This window comes from Triturus cristatus, chromosome 12 (genome assembly GCF_964204655.1).
Source record: "Triturus cristatus chromosome 12, aTriCri1.1, whole genome shotgun sequence".
Taxonomy (NCBI): Eukaryota; Metazoa; Chordata; class Amphibia; order Caudata; family Salamandridae; genus Triturus; species Triturus cristatus.
This window is the reverse complement of record NC_140595.1, coordinates 577,907,841-577,922,802: the sequence shown is the minus strand read 5'-3', so window position 1 is coordinate 577,922,802 and position 14,962 is coordinate 577,907,841. Positions and strand designations below refer to the sequence as shown.

Here is a 14,962-nt window from a genome sequence, read left to right as displayed (position 1 = left end):
ATTGATGGGCACCTGGTCTAGACCAGCAACGGGGGTTCCCGTGGATAAAAACGTAGCCAGGCGTTATCGCCCTGCCCCGGCTGACCATGCTTTTTTGACAACCCACCCAACTCTGGAGAGCCTGGTCATCCAGGCCTCCAATTCCCAAAGCGCATTCCCAACCGCCCCGCCGGATAAAGAATCCAAGAAGCTGGAACAGTTCGGCAAGAAACAGTTTTCTTCTGCCAGCATGGGGCTATGGTCAGTGAACACCGCATACCTCTTGGGCCGCTACTCCCACGCTGTGTGGGACACGGTTGCGCAGGTGCTGCCTCAGTGTCCGTAGGAGGTCCGGACAGTGCTTGCCCAAGCTGTTGCTGAGGGGAAAGATGCAGCAAAGTTAGCCATCCGGTGTGGATTGGACACCGCGGACTCACTGGGTAGGGCGATTTCCTCAACAGTGGCCCTCCGTCGCCATGCCTGGTTGTGGTCCACTGGGTTTTCAGGGGATGTTCAGAGTTCTCTTATGGACATTCCCTTTGATGGTAGATAGTGCGCTGGAGCGTTTTAAGGACTCACGGGCTACGTCCAAGTCCTTGGGTCTCTCCACCACGCGCCCGTCCACGTCTGCTTTTCGTTCCTTTCGTGGCCACAGAAGGGGCGCCCAAAACGTTCGTTCAGCCAGAAGCCTGCACAGAACCAACCTCAGCGCAGACGTGGTTCACGCCGCGGCGGGACAGGGGGCCAGCGTGCGGGTCAGTCCACCTCCGCTCCCGCAGCATCCGCCTCAAAGCCTTCCTAGTCCGAGCTTTGGGGCACACCTCACGCCGGTGGGCGGCAGGATTTGCCATCACCTCCCCCACTGGCATTCCGTTACCTTGGACAGGTGGGTGTTGCAAATTGTCTGAAGGGTGTTACTCCCTCCCCTTCGAGTCTGCCCCTCCAGCCATGCCACCTCAGTTCCACCGCATGTCGGGGGACCATTTTGCGCTTCTTCAGCAGGAAGTCACGGCCCTCTTGGCCAAGGGGGCCATCGAGCTCATTCCTGGGCCAGAAGTAGGATGTGGTTGTTATTCCCACTACTTTCTGGTTCCCAAGAAGGAGAAAGGGGGCCTGCGCCCCATCTTGGACCTCAGGAATGTCAACTGCTTCCTCCGGAAGGAGAAGTTCAAGATGTTGACTCTGGCTCAGGTCTTGGCTGCCCTCGACCCTGGAGACTGAATGGTAGCGTTGGACTTGCAGGACGCATATTTTGACATCCCTGTCCTGCTGGCCCACCGGCGTTTCCTGCAGTTCACGGTAGACCAAGAGCATTTTCAGTTTGCCGTGCTCCCCTTCAGCCTTACCAGTGCCCCTCGGGTGTTCACGAAAGTGATGGCAGTGGTCGCAGCTCATCTGCGCAGATCAGGGGTTTCAGTCTTCCCCCTATCTCGACGACTGGTTGTTAAAGGTGAGCTTGCCCCAGGTAGTCGTCTCCCACCTCCAGACTATGGCCGACCTCCTGCATTTGCTGGGGTTTTCCATCAACGTGCCGAAGTCGCACCTGAGCCCCTCTCAGAAGCTCCTCTTCATTGGAGCAGTTCTGGATTCAGCGCAGTTTCGGGTTTATCCTCCCGAGCAGCGAGTCTGGGACATTCAGGCTATGATTCCGACCTTTCAACCTCTATCCCGGGTTTCGGTCAGGATGACCCTCCGGCTCCTGGGCCTAATGGCCTCCTGCATCCTGCTAGTGCAACATGCCAAATGGCATATGCGGACTCTGCAGTGGGACCTGAAGTTACAGTGGGCACAGCATCAGGGCAACCTGACCGATTACGTCCAGATCTCAGAGGGCACTGCACGACAATTGCAGTGGTGGCTCACGAATCGCGATTGGGTCAAGGGCAGATCCCTCTCCCTTCCCCAACTGGAGCATACAGTGGTGACGGATGCGTACCTCCTGGGATGGGGCGGCCACTTGGGAGAGGCGGAGATCAGAGGCCTTTGGTCTTCGGCGGAGTCCCAGCTCCATATCAACCTTTTGGAGCTTCGGGCGATCTGGCTTGCACTGAAAGAATTCCTTCCGTCTGTCCGGGGAAGTGTGGTGCAGGTGTTCACAGACAACACCACCACCATGTGGTACTGCAACAAACAGGGTGGGGTGGGGTTGTGGACCCTATGTCAGGAGGCTCTTAGCCTCTGGACATGGCTGGAACATCAAGGCATTACCGTGGTGGTTCAACACCTGGCAGGTTCTCTGAACGCCAGGGCGGACGAACTCAGCCGCCGGTGCATGATGGATCACAAATGGCGTCTGAACTCGGACATGGCGCAAGGTCTCTTTCTGCAGTGGGGAGAGCCTTGGTTAGATCTATTCTCCACCGAAGACAACGCGCAATGTCATCAGTTCTGCGCGTTGGAATTTCCATGGCGGCACTCGCTCGACGACGCTTTTCGTCACAAGTGGAGCTGCGGTCTGTTGTATGCCTTTCCGCCTATACCACTTCGGCCCAGAGTGCTGTAGAAGATTCGGTGCGACCAGGCCCAAGTCATCCTTGTGGCTCCGGATTGGGCACGAAGATACTGGTATCCCGAGCTACTCAGCATAGCAATTGATACCCCAATCCGACTGCCTCTTCGGGAGGATCTTCTGTCGCAGCAGCAGGGGACGGTCCTCCACGCGAACCTGTCCAGCCTCTACCTCCATGCGTGGAGATTGAGCGGCGACTGTTGACAGCTTTCGACCTTCCTCCCGAAGTCTGTGATGTCATTCTGGCAGCCAGGCGTCCCTCCACTAAAACGGTATACGCCTGCAGGTGGAACAAATTTGTGGCATGTTGCACAGCAAAGACTGTGGACCCTCTTTCGGAGGTCCTTCTGTTTCTTCTCTCTGTGGCCCAGCAGGGCTCTGCTCTCGGCACTATCAAAGGTTATCTTTCGGCCATCTCCGCAATTCTATGGGTTCCAGATCAGCCTTCTCTTTTTAAGTCCCCAGTTGTTAATCGATCCTCAAAGGCTTGCACACACGCTTCCTCCCGTGCCTTTCATAATGCCTCAATGGGACTTAAATCTTGTCTTGACATATCTGATGTGGGCTCCCTTTGAGCCCCTTCATAACTGTCCCTTACGTCTTCTCACGCTCAAGACGGCTTTCCTGGTAGCTATCACCTCTGCCAGAAGAGTGAGTGAGCTCCAGGCTCTTTCTTCTAAACCTTTTCTTTCTGTTCATCCGGACAAGGTGGTTTTAAGGACTCGTCCTTCTTTCTTGCCAAAGGTTGTCACGCCCTTCCACATCGGGCAGACCATCACTTTGCCCACCTTCTTTCCGCCTCCACATCCTTCCAAAGAGGAAGAGAGGCTCCACCGTCTGGACCCAAAACGTGCGCTCTCGTTCTATCTGAAGCTCACACAACAGTTCCGGGTGAATGACCAGCTTTTTGTTGGCCACGTGGGCTCCAAAAAAGGTAGGTCTGTGCACAAACGAACCATCTCTCGGTGGGTCATTCTGTGCATCAAAGCATGTTACTCATTGGCTAAGGAGGAGCCTCCTGTGGGGCTGCGTGCCCATTCTACCAGGGCAACGGCAGTCACTTGTCAAGAATTCCTGTCATGCGAGGGGAGGAAAACGGTAACCAGCGAAAACGGACTACATCTCCCAGGATGCTTAGCGGTTGAGAGGTTATGTAAACAGGAGAGCTGTTACATAACTCAAGGAAAAAACGCCCTTATGTAAACAGGAGAGCTGTTACATAACTCAAGGAAAACACGCCCTTATGTAAACAGGAGAGCTGTTACATAACTCAAGGAAAACACGCCCTTATGTAAACAGGAGAGCTGTTACATAACTCAAGGAAAACACGCCCTTATGTAAACAGGAGAGCTGTTACATAACTCAAGGAAAACACGCCCTATAAAGGGAGGAACCGGGAGGTACAACGCTGTCGGATATTGTGTTTACACCGACGTACCTGCTTAGTGAAGAGCAGTGTTCCGGAGTGGTGCTCCAGTAAGGCAAGAACGGAGGTAGGTCGAGTCGTTACTCCCTGGGCCGTGTCTTGCCCCATCGTCACCTGTGAAGGACCCGGAAGCTCTACCGGTCAACCATTGAGCTTCGCTTTTTGACTCGGCTGAGTCCAAGCGCAGTGGCGCTTTTGCTGGTTGGAGTCGTAACTCCCAGCCCGACCAGAGATACAGGGACTGCCAGCTGTAACGCACACCAGGAGGTGTTTGCCGCGTTACAGACTCGGAAGTCCACAGGATCGATCGAGCGGCTGCTCTCGGTTCAGTCTTCTTTGCTTGTGATTGGGGTATCGGTGACGCATCACCAGGAGGTGACTCCGCGTCCCGGTGCAGTCTGAGGAAGAGGTTGAGCGGCTGCTCCCTTCAGGTAGAGACCCCGGCTGGGTGTTTCCCTGACTCCTCGATTCTCCCCAACACTCTTCGTGCCCCTCACAGCCTACCGATTGGCATTGTCGGCCATTTCATTTCTGCCCTCTGTTGGCATACGCCGGGATCGGCGTATATGCAGAGGACGGTTAGGACCATCCGTGCTGTGGGCTGGTAACGTACTTAGCCTGGAGGATTCCAGTGACTATAACCTTTGTTTATTCCTTGTATTATTTTTGCCTTCATTAAAATAACTAAACCTTCACAAGTGGTTGCGTTCTCATTATCGTGTCTGTTAAACGATCCTGAGACGTTCAGGGCGTTACAAAATATCCGACCGTAATAACACTAACTGTCTCCCGGTCGATAACAGACATGGCAACACTTGATGATGTGCTGGCTGCTTTAGCGACCATGCAAATTGAATTGGCTGCCTCCAGGCAAGAAACAGCCGATGTAAAAGCCAGACTGGATGCTATCCAATTGGACCCGCTCACGCCCAGCACCTCCCTCACGAACCAGACCCCTGCGGTAGTAGTGGAAATGCCGGTAGCCGTCCCCTTGGCAACACCAGAGAGGTACAGTGGGGATCCTAACACAGTGCAGGTATTCCTCACACAAGTGGCGCTACATTTATCGTGCAAACCAAGGGCGTTCCCCACGAGTCAGGCTCGTGTGGCTTTCCTTATATCCTATTTGGCTGGAAACGCGGCACAATGGGCCGTACCTCTGGTGAGCAGGGACGACCCCATCTTATGTGATTGGGGTGCTTTTCGCGAGGAATTCCTGAAGGTCTTCGACAGAAGGGCTGACTCGTACACGGCGGACCGTGAAATGCTTGAGTTGAGACAGGGATCCAACGACCTGGTGCAGTATCTCAACGCGTTCCGAAGGCTGGTTGCGGAAACCAAGTGGCCTGTTGCTAAACAGACGGCGCTCTTCCATCACGGGCTGTGCGATGAGCTCAAGGACGCCGTGGCTCATATTGACCCACAACCCAAGACATGTGAGGGCCTTATCAACCTGGTATTACGGCTGGAACATAGGCTAAGTGAAAGAAAGGGGGATCATGGGAGAAAAGGAAAATCCCTTCCATCCTATGTGACAGTGGGAAGTCCTGAAACTTCCACCGCATCCAAGGGAGAACCCATGGACATCGGCGCAATACGAGCGACCCTCACAGCCACAGAGAAAGAGTCACGCCGTAAACAAGGATTGTGCCTATATTGTGGCAAAAAAGGCCACTACGTACGTGAATGCCCTGCCAAACCGAAGACGTCACGTTATCGGGCCAACCGGTCGGTAACAGCCGTGGTGGACGTACCGGCGGAAAACTAGAGGACTCCCAGACCAAAGAAGGGGCATCTCGGAGTCACTCATCCATCCCTTCACTTTCCAACTCGGTCACTAAGGGACAACGACACCTGTTTCTCACGGTGCACGTGGGAGTGCATGACCAGTGGATACCCGTTGTGGCCATGGTGGATTCAGGGGCCACTGGCATGTTTATGGACCACAACGAGGCATGCAGGCTAGGGCTAGTGCTTCTTCCCAAAGCTGTACCCGAAGACGTCTATGCTGTAGACGGAAGGCGATTGGTGACGGGGCCCATCGGGCAGCACACGGGGGTCCTTCCGATGAGATGTGGGAGGAACCATTTGGAACAAATCGATTTTAACATCATCCGAGCGCCCCAATATGGCGTCATATTGGGATTGCCATGGCTACAGAAACACAACCCCTCTGTGGATTGGCCAACACATCGCATCGAACTGACGTCACCGTATTGCATCCTGCATTGTGGAATAAGAACGGAATCCCTTGACGCAGATGAGAGCGGGAGTCAGACGGTGGCTACAGCGGCAGAAAAAGATGTGGCTCTCCCCCAGGCTTATCACAGTTTTGAGGATGTATTTGATGAGGTGAAGGCGGAAGTGCTACCACCACATAGACAGTTTGACTGCCAGATCGACCTGGTGCCAGGGGCCAGCGTTCCCAGCGGCAGGCTGTATGCCCTGACGGAGCCTGAAAACGTGCATCTCCGGGGGTACCTGGATAAACTCCTCAAGCTAGGATTCATCCGCCCGTCCAAGTCTCCGGCCGCCTCGCCACTCTTCTTCATCCCGAAGGCTAATGGGGAGCTGAGAGCCTGTGTGGACTTTAGGGCATTGAATGCGATAACCGTAAAGAATCGGTACCCCTTGCCTCTCATCAGTGTACTCCTGGAACAGGTCAAGAAAGCTCGTATCTACACCAAGTTGGATTTGAAAGGGGCATACCATCTGGTGCGCATGAGGGACGGAGACGAGTGGAAGACCGCCTTTAAGACCAGGTTCGGCCTTTTTGAGTACCTCGTCATGCCGTTCGGTCTGTGCAACGCCCCGGCAGCCTTTCAGTACTTTTTGAATGAGGTATTCAGAGAGGAGTTGGATATCTACGTGGTCGTATATATCGACGACATCCTCATCTATTCGTCCAGTGTGGAGGAGCACGTACACCACGTCAAAGCTGTGCTCCAAAAGCTGAGGGAAAACATGCTGTTTTGTAAACTCAGCAAGTGTGACTTCCACGTCACATCCGTGGAATTCCTCGGAGTGATGCTGAGTCCAGAGGGACAGGAGATGGCAGAACGAAAGATCAAGGCGGTGAAAGAATGGCCGGTGCCCCAAAGCGTGAAGGACGTCCAAAGTTTCATTGGCTTCGCCAACTTTTACAGGCGGTTTATAGATGGATTTTCAGGATTGGTGGCCCCAATCACACAGCTACTGAGGAAGTCCAAGGAGTTTGTCTGGTCCCCTGAAGCGAACAAAGCCTTTGAGGCCCTGAAAAGCGCCTTTGGTAAGGCGCCGGTGTTGGCTCACCCCGATCCGGATCTCCCCTACGTGGTGGAAGCGGACGCATCGGATGTGGCGCTGGGGGCTATCTTGTCCCAACGCAACCACGACACAGGGGTGCTTCATCCCGTTGCGTACATGTCCCGCAAACTCAACGACGCCGAACGCAACTACCATATTGCGGAGAAGGAGCTTCTCGCAATCAAGGACGCCTTCACCGAATGGAGGCATTGGTTGATGGGGGCAAGACATGTGGTATCGGTGTACACGGACCATCGGAACCTACAGTTCATGACGGCCACAAGACACCTTTTTCCCAGACAGCTGCGGTGGATGATCTTCTTTGCGGGGTTCAACTTCCGCATCACATATCGGCCGGGGACGGAAAACCGGAAGGCGGACGCCCTGTCCCGTCAATCTGCAGTTAAGGAACCATTGCCTGCGACCGAGCATTCCATCATTTCCCCGAGGATGGTATTGGGGGTTATCCAACCGGATACTTTCCTGAGGGGAATAAAGAGAGGGATCAGGTCATTCGCATGGCGGAGGTGGCTCCTCAGTCACAGAGAATGGCAGCTGAAGGACGGGATACCCCTGAAGGGCAGGTGCCTATTGATACCCACGCCTAGGCTAAGGAAACAAGCATTCATCTGGTGCCATGACTCTCCATGCGCAGGTCATTTGGGCTTTGAAAAAACGGTGGCTAGCATGGGACGGCATTTCTGGTGGCCAACCATGAGAGTGGATGTCAGGAGGTGGGGACAGGAGTGTCCTACGTGTGCTACCATGAAGGCCGACCATGGCCGAACCCAAGGGCTCTTACATCCACTTCCGACCCCGGATAGACCATGGGATAGCATATCACTGGACTTCGTGGTGGGCCTACCGGTAGACCAGGGGATGACGGCAATACTGGTGGTGGTGGATTACTTGACGAAAATGGGGCACTTCATCCCCTGCAAGAGAGTCCCTACGGCCGGGGAATTGGCGTCACTACTCCTAAAGAATGTGGTACGACTGCATGGATTACCTGGGGTGATCGTGTCGGACCGGGGGTCGCAGTTTACTGCGCAATTCTGGAAGACTTGGTGCACTGCGCTGCATGTTAAGACCGCCCTGTCCACCAGCTACCACCCTCAAACGGACGGCCAAACCGAGCGCCTGAACCAAACGCTCAAACAGTATCTGCGATGTTTTGTGGACCAGGGCAGGGAAGAATGGGTCGACTTGCTATGGGTTGCAGAGATCGCCTATAACAACGCCACTCACAGCTCCACACAGTCATCTCCGTTCTATAGCAACTATGGCCAACATCCCAGGTTCTTGCCATTTCTACATCCGTTCAGAGAGGACAGGATTCCCGCCACAGCGGACAGGGTGGCACACATAAAAGACACGTTGATGCGCTCAAGGGCTGTCCTAATAGAGGCCAAGAGAAGATACAAGGCTGCGGCAGACAGGAAGAGAAGGCCCGGGCCACTGTACCGCACTGGAGACTACGTCTGGATATCCACAAGAAACATGAGGTTTCGAAAGAACAGTGTGTTCCATCCCAAGTACATGGGCCCCTATCGAATTACCAAGTGTATGGGTCCCGTGAACGTGAAGGTGTGCTTGCCCCAGTCATTGCGGATACACCCTGTCTTTCATGTATCATTGCTCAAACCAGCACCCTCCAAGCCGTCTGGGACACCTAGGCCGGTATGCGTGGAGTCGGAGGTGGAGTATGAAGTGTCGGGCATACGGGCGTCACAATGGCGCAGGGGGAAGCTGTGGTACCTGGTTGCGTGGAAAGGCTATGGCCCGGAGGAGCAGTCATGGGAACCGGCTGAAGGGGTTCATGCTCCGCGCTTGGTCTCCTTGTTCCATCGGCGTTTTCCTGCCAGCGCTGGACCCGTGGGGAGCCGCTGAGAGGGAGGATGTACTGTCAAGAATTCCTGTCATGCGAGGGGAGGAAAACGGTAACCAGCGAAAACGGACTACATCTCCCAGGATGCTTAGCGGTTGAGAGGTTATGTAAACAGGAGAGCTGTTACATAACTCAAGGAAAAAACGCCCTTATGTAAACAGGAGAGCTGTTACATAACTCAAGGAAAACACGCCCTTATGTAAACAGGAGAGCTGTTACATAACTCAAGGAAAACACGCCCTTATGTAAACAGGAGAGCTGTTACATAACTCAAGGAAAACACGCCCTATAAAGGGAGGAACCGGGAGGTACAACGCTGTCGGATATTGTGTTTACACCGACGTACCTGCTTAGTGAAGAGCAGTGTTCCGGAGTGGTGCTCCAGTAAGGCAAGAACGGAGGTAGGTCGAGTCGTTACTCCCTGGGCCGTGTCTTGCCCCATCGTCACCTGTGAAGGACCCGGAAGCTCTACCGGATAACCATTGAGCTTCGCTTTTTGACTCGGCTGAGTCAAAGCGCAGTGGCGCTTTTGCTGGTTGGAGTCGTAACTCCCAGCCCGACCAGAGATACAGGGACTGCCAGCTGTAACGCACACCAGGAGGTGTTTGCCGCGTTACAGACTCGGAAGTCCACAGGATCGATCGAGCGGCTGCTCTCGGTTCAGTCTTCTTTGCTTGTGATTGGGGTATCGGTGACGCATCACCAGGAGGTGACTCCGCGTCCCGGTGCAGTCTGAGGAAGAGGTTGAGCGGCTGCTCCCTTCAGGTAGAGACCCCGGCTGGGTGTTTCCCTGACTCCTCGATTCTCCCCAACACTCTTCGTGCCCCTCACAGCCTACCGATTGGCATTGTCGGCCATTTCATTTCTGCCCTCTGTTGGCATACGCCGGGATCGGCGTATATGCAGAGGACGGTTAGGACCATCCGTGCTGTGGGCTGGTAACGTACTTAGCCTGGAGGATTCCAGTGACTATAACCTTTGTTTATTCCTTGTATTATTTTTGCCTTCATTAAAATAACTAAACCTTCACAAGTGGTTGCGTTCTCATTATCGTGTCTGTTAAACGATCCTGAGACGTTCAGGGCGTTACACCACTACTGCCTTGGGACGCGGCGTTCCCTTGCAGGACATTTGTCAGGCAGCTACGTGCGCCTTGCAGCACACGTTTACCAAGCATTATTGCCTTGACAGTCAAGTCCGGAGAGATGGCTTCTTTGGCCGTTCTGTCCTCCATGACTTTCTGATGTAATCTTGATTGCAGACCCTTCACTGGGGTTGGTATTGCTGGGGTATCTATTCTAAGGTAAGGAATCTATCAGATGCACAAGTTACTACTTGTGTAACGATATATCTGTAAGAGACATTCCTTAGTGATAGATTCCTTACCGCCCCACCCATCCATCCTCCCCACTCTGCGAACTGATTTCTAGGGTTAAGGTCATCCCTTTCAGGGCCCTAGTTTCATGGCACCAGTGGTCAGTTTCTTGCATGGCTCTGCGTTCCTGGCACGGAAAGTCGTGTACAGAACTGACGTCAGCATGCATGGGTGGCGCTTAAGTAGTCTCCGTGACGTCATCTCGGCGCATACGACGCCAGCGACGGACGCGGAGCTGCACTACGCCACCTTCAGATGCGCAGAGATACTGCTGACGAAATTTTTCCGGATCCAGTCTGATGTCTGGGGATATTCTAAGGTAAGGAATCTATCACTAACTAATGTCTCTTACAGATATATCATTACACAAGTAGTAACTTGTGCTTCAGGTGCCCACTACAGCATATAGCTTGGGGCAATGCGTCAGCTCACTTCAGCCATTGGCTAGCTTCCCTGTGAATGATTGTATTCTGCCTTATCACAAGAAGCGCACCCACACACTAGTAGTTCCCTTCAGTGCTAGGGACTACTATGGCAATATTTGCCTTTTGTAACCCAAAAATATGTTTTGATTTTAGTCACTGCCTTTTTATTTGTATTCCAAATTGGCCCCAGCAACTTCCCCAAAAGTAATGTTTTGCAGAAGCCAAGTCAATAAAGGCACTGACCAAAGCAAAAGGTTGGCAGCCAATGCCCGATGTATTGTCTTTGCCAATGATTGTTTTTATTTTCCTACTCCATCATGGATAATTAACACTAATATTGTTGTGACTGTATGTTGATGCTGAACTTTTCCTTGACAGTCTTCAATAAATTAATCAACCAAAACTGTCACCGACATTGAATCTCTGCTTCCAGTTTTCGCTTTCAAATTTCCTCTATTTCGTCACAATATTATTTTTTTATCATAATTCTTATCTCATTGGCTGTCTATCCCCATGCACTAATCACATATGTATTTCGGTTTTAACCAAAATATGAATGACGCTTTTACTGACATAGGATAATGTTGGGCATAAAGTTGGCATTCGATTTGATATGGTGTTTACATGTGGAACAAACGAACAGATCTCTCAAGAGAGGAAGCATACAGCTATTCGCTACAAAGTGCTGCCCTTCAAAATGTTGGCAAATGCTACAGTCCTTACGTGATCTTGTTCACCTCCACCTTCTTCATTGTAGTTGAGGATATTTTCCCTGATTTCTTCTAGGTCATCATGATAAGCCGAGATGTGGTAGACCCCTTCATTTAATGTGGTTTTAGTCTTCCATCGATTCCACAAAAAAACACCAACAATCAGAACTGTAATTAAGATAAGCAACATTCAGATACATGAAGTGGTGCAAACATCAAAAACTCTGAAGGTATGTCCGTCTCACTCAATAAATCACTTATGAGGCAAGGGTTTGTTGCACACTAAATGCACCAAATGGATTGTTAACTATCGGAGACAAAACAAAGGCCTTCCACATAGTTAAGGATTGAATATTGGGCTAACTTACATTTACTGAACAGAGACAACATACAAGGATGGACCACTAATCCATTTGCTCCATATTTGCAACATGTCATGCTATAAAAATATGGGCAATACATCGGATACCTGAAACAAAGTGTAATTTGCTGTTAAGGTGTATTCTTAGAAATAATGTTTATCGTGATCATATTTCTGCTTACTATCCACACTCTGACTTTCTGCAGACTTCGCACAGCGCATGGTATCAATAATGAATAACTTTTCACAGCTGTCTAATGCGGACAATGTTTGATTGGCATAGGGATAATGAGTGTTGAGATAAATGATGCCAAGGATCTGATTGACGGACATTTGACCTGAGGCGCCTACTCATATATGTGTAGCACGGTCATTCTTTTACCATTTTAACTAGAATACTTTAGGTTCTTAAGCAGTTTGTGAGTCAGATAGTAGAGGTGGGACAGGCATGAAGAGGAAGGACCAACATTTAGATATGTACTGCTGAGGTACCACGACTAGCTTTGTGATCTGTGTAGATAATTGACCGCACAACATCCAGTTTGAATAGCTACCTAGAAGTGCAGAGAAGCACACACAGATGGTGAACATCGATCTGAAACTGAGGCCTCCATCCATGTGGAAGACCGCCAGCATGATTTCACATTTGCGACCAACGTATCCTTTGGGGCAGTGGCAGCTGAACTTGGTTGGAGATGGCGAGACACAGGTGCCATGCTTGCAGGGTCTCTTGGCACATGGTGTAGGAACACAATGCCTTCCTGTGGCATTCACCACCATGATGGTTCCCTCTGCACAACTGTAAAGAGACAAAAGTATACAATGACTTCAATGTTCAGGTGAGTTCCTAGAATAATGCAGAGTTAAGACACCTAGGTCATGTACTGCTCTTTAGCTGCGCACAGTGATGTCTGTTCACAAAGAAATCCAAAGTGAATTGATTTGTTACAAGTGAATATACATTGGACTATTTAGGCTCATTTCTGTGGGACAGAAATACCCGGGCGGAAAAAATGACAAAGGAAGTGCCCAAATGTATCCTTTGTCTATCAATCAGTCCTATACTTTATTCTGTACAAAGGAAAGGCCATAAAGATTCATAAAATACATCGTTCAGTAAAGTGAACACATCCAAAATAACAGCATAATAAAACGATATAAAGTGCATACAATGAGGCAGCATACATACATATAAAACAAGCTCTTTACAATCCAATAAGCACTGTGATCACTTGGGAGCCATGTGCACCCCGGATAGCTTAGACACATGTAACTAAAGGGTCTATACCTCAGTAATCAAAAGCCCTAGAACTCTAAAAACATGGTACCCAGGTAAAAAACAAGAGGGATCTTCAACCTTGCCAGCACAAGCTTTGTAAAGATTGACATAAAACGTGGATGCAATATGGCTTCCAAAAAAAAGGTAAACTTAACCTCCATTGGTTTTCTGCTCCTCACTGCTGCTTTAAGAAATTAGCAGACTCTGTGACTGACGTAAGTGCTGCTCAACAGCTGGAGATAGAGTAATACTACCCTGTAATTCTTAGTTAAATTGGTAGGTACCTTGCACAAATGAAGCAGGCTCAGTTCCATTAGGGGTTTGGAGACGTACCCAACCAACAGAGAGATATACCCTTTCCTAATTTAAGGCAGTCTATGTCTCTGTCACACTAGCTTCTGGGTTAGTCCAAATGCTAACCCAGAGCATAAGTGTGGCTAACCTGGCTTTGTCCAATATGTACTCAAAATGTAACTCTGACTGAATGATAAAATGGGAGCTAGTGACAGAAGGATGCAAGAGCCACCTGCAGATACAATATTACTCTATTTGTAAGGCGGCAGCATCGCGATAATCCACACCCCAGTGCCATACAAAGCTGCAGAAATACACTGAGACTTGTATATGTTCAAATACGGAGCAATGGTCCCCCTTCCCGAGGGTTATGGTGGATGGAATAGTTTCCCAGCCACCCTACTGCACTTTATATGGGAGCTACTGATCTGCTGCTGCTAAGAGCCCAAAGAGTTAAAGACAATCCCCAAATAGCTCAAATCGGACACACTGCCCAGGGATTGACAACTAAACTTTAGTTTGTGAACATATTTTCCTGCCTGGGCCACACATCATAATATGCGACTTCCTGAATTTTGTGAGGAGATCCAGTTTTCTCATGAAAGTCACAAAAGACTCCACTAATAGAGCCTTCAGGGTACATGCCATTAGTATTGAGTCATATGCGTGTAATAACACGGGTACAGACATGTTTGCTATCCTTGGAGTGTCTTTAACAACGTTAATCAAAAATAGGCTCAGAATATTGAGATACAAGATGAACAACAGCGGGGCCAATTTGCAGCCTTGGCATACCCCTCTTGTGATTGTAAATGTATTGGACATTTCCCCTCCGAACCAAATCATTCCCTCGTAACTGTGTTCTCAAGGAGATTATACATAAAGTTCACCAAAGTAACTTCAGCCCCCAAATCTAGGAGCAATAACCATAATTTGATTCTGTTTACACAAATGCAGTTGACAAATCCATAAAGGCCATGTAATATCGGATTTATGTTTAAGCACTGTTCCACTGTAACCAGCCCTGAATGGAAACCAGATTATTGGGAAACAGGATGTTATTTGAATTAGCACAATATTTTTAGCGATTGAAGATCACCCTCCCAGTTATTTTAACAGAACTATCAATGAGGGAGATGGGGCAGTAACATTTTAGTGACATACGGTCGCCTTTCTTGAAAATAGGGCCTATCGTTGAAAGGGCCAAAGAGCGAGGGATCTTACTGCCTGATAAGCTGTTAAATACATTTATGATCAATGATCCCCAGAGGTTCACATTGCATTTGATGAGGGCCATTGAGACCCCATCCGACCAGGGGCCTTGCCACTTAGACTTTGCCTGATAGCTTCCTCTATCTCTGGCAGGGTAATACACAATATAGGTGAGTTGTTTTTGTTTTTTTAGCAAGCTTTATTCAGTTAAAAAAATAA

General features: G+C 50.2%; 1 protein-coding gene across 1 annotated transcript in view; it reads right to left on the bottom strand.

Annotated features, from left to right (window-relative positions):
• The window catches only part of LOC146776290 (neural-cadherin-like), a 567,428-nt gene that overhangs the window by 11,682 nt on the left and 540,784 nt on the right, over window positions 1–14,962 (bottom strand). The window contains exons 31-32 of the mRNA XM_085637108.1: window positions 12,513–12,757; window positions 11,611–11,765 (exon numbers count right to left, since the gene is read on the bottom strand). Of these exons, the coding sequence (XP_085493234.1) occupies window positions 11,611–11,765; window positions 12,513–12,757 (400 nt within the window). The remainder of the gene's footprint in view (window positions 1–11,610; window positions 11,766–12,512; window positions 12,758–14,962) is intronic.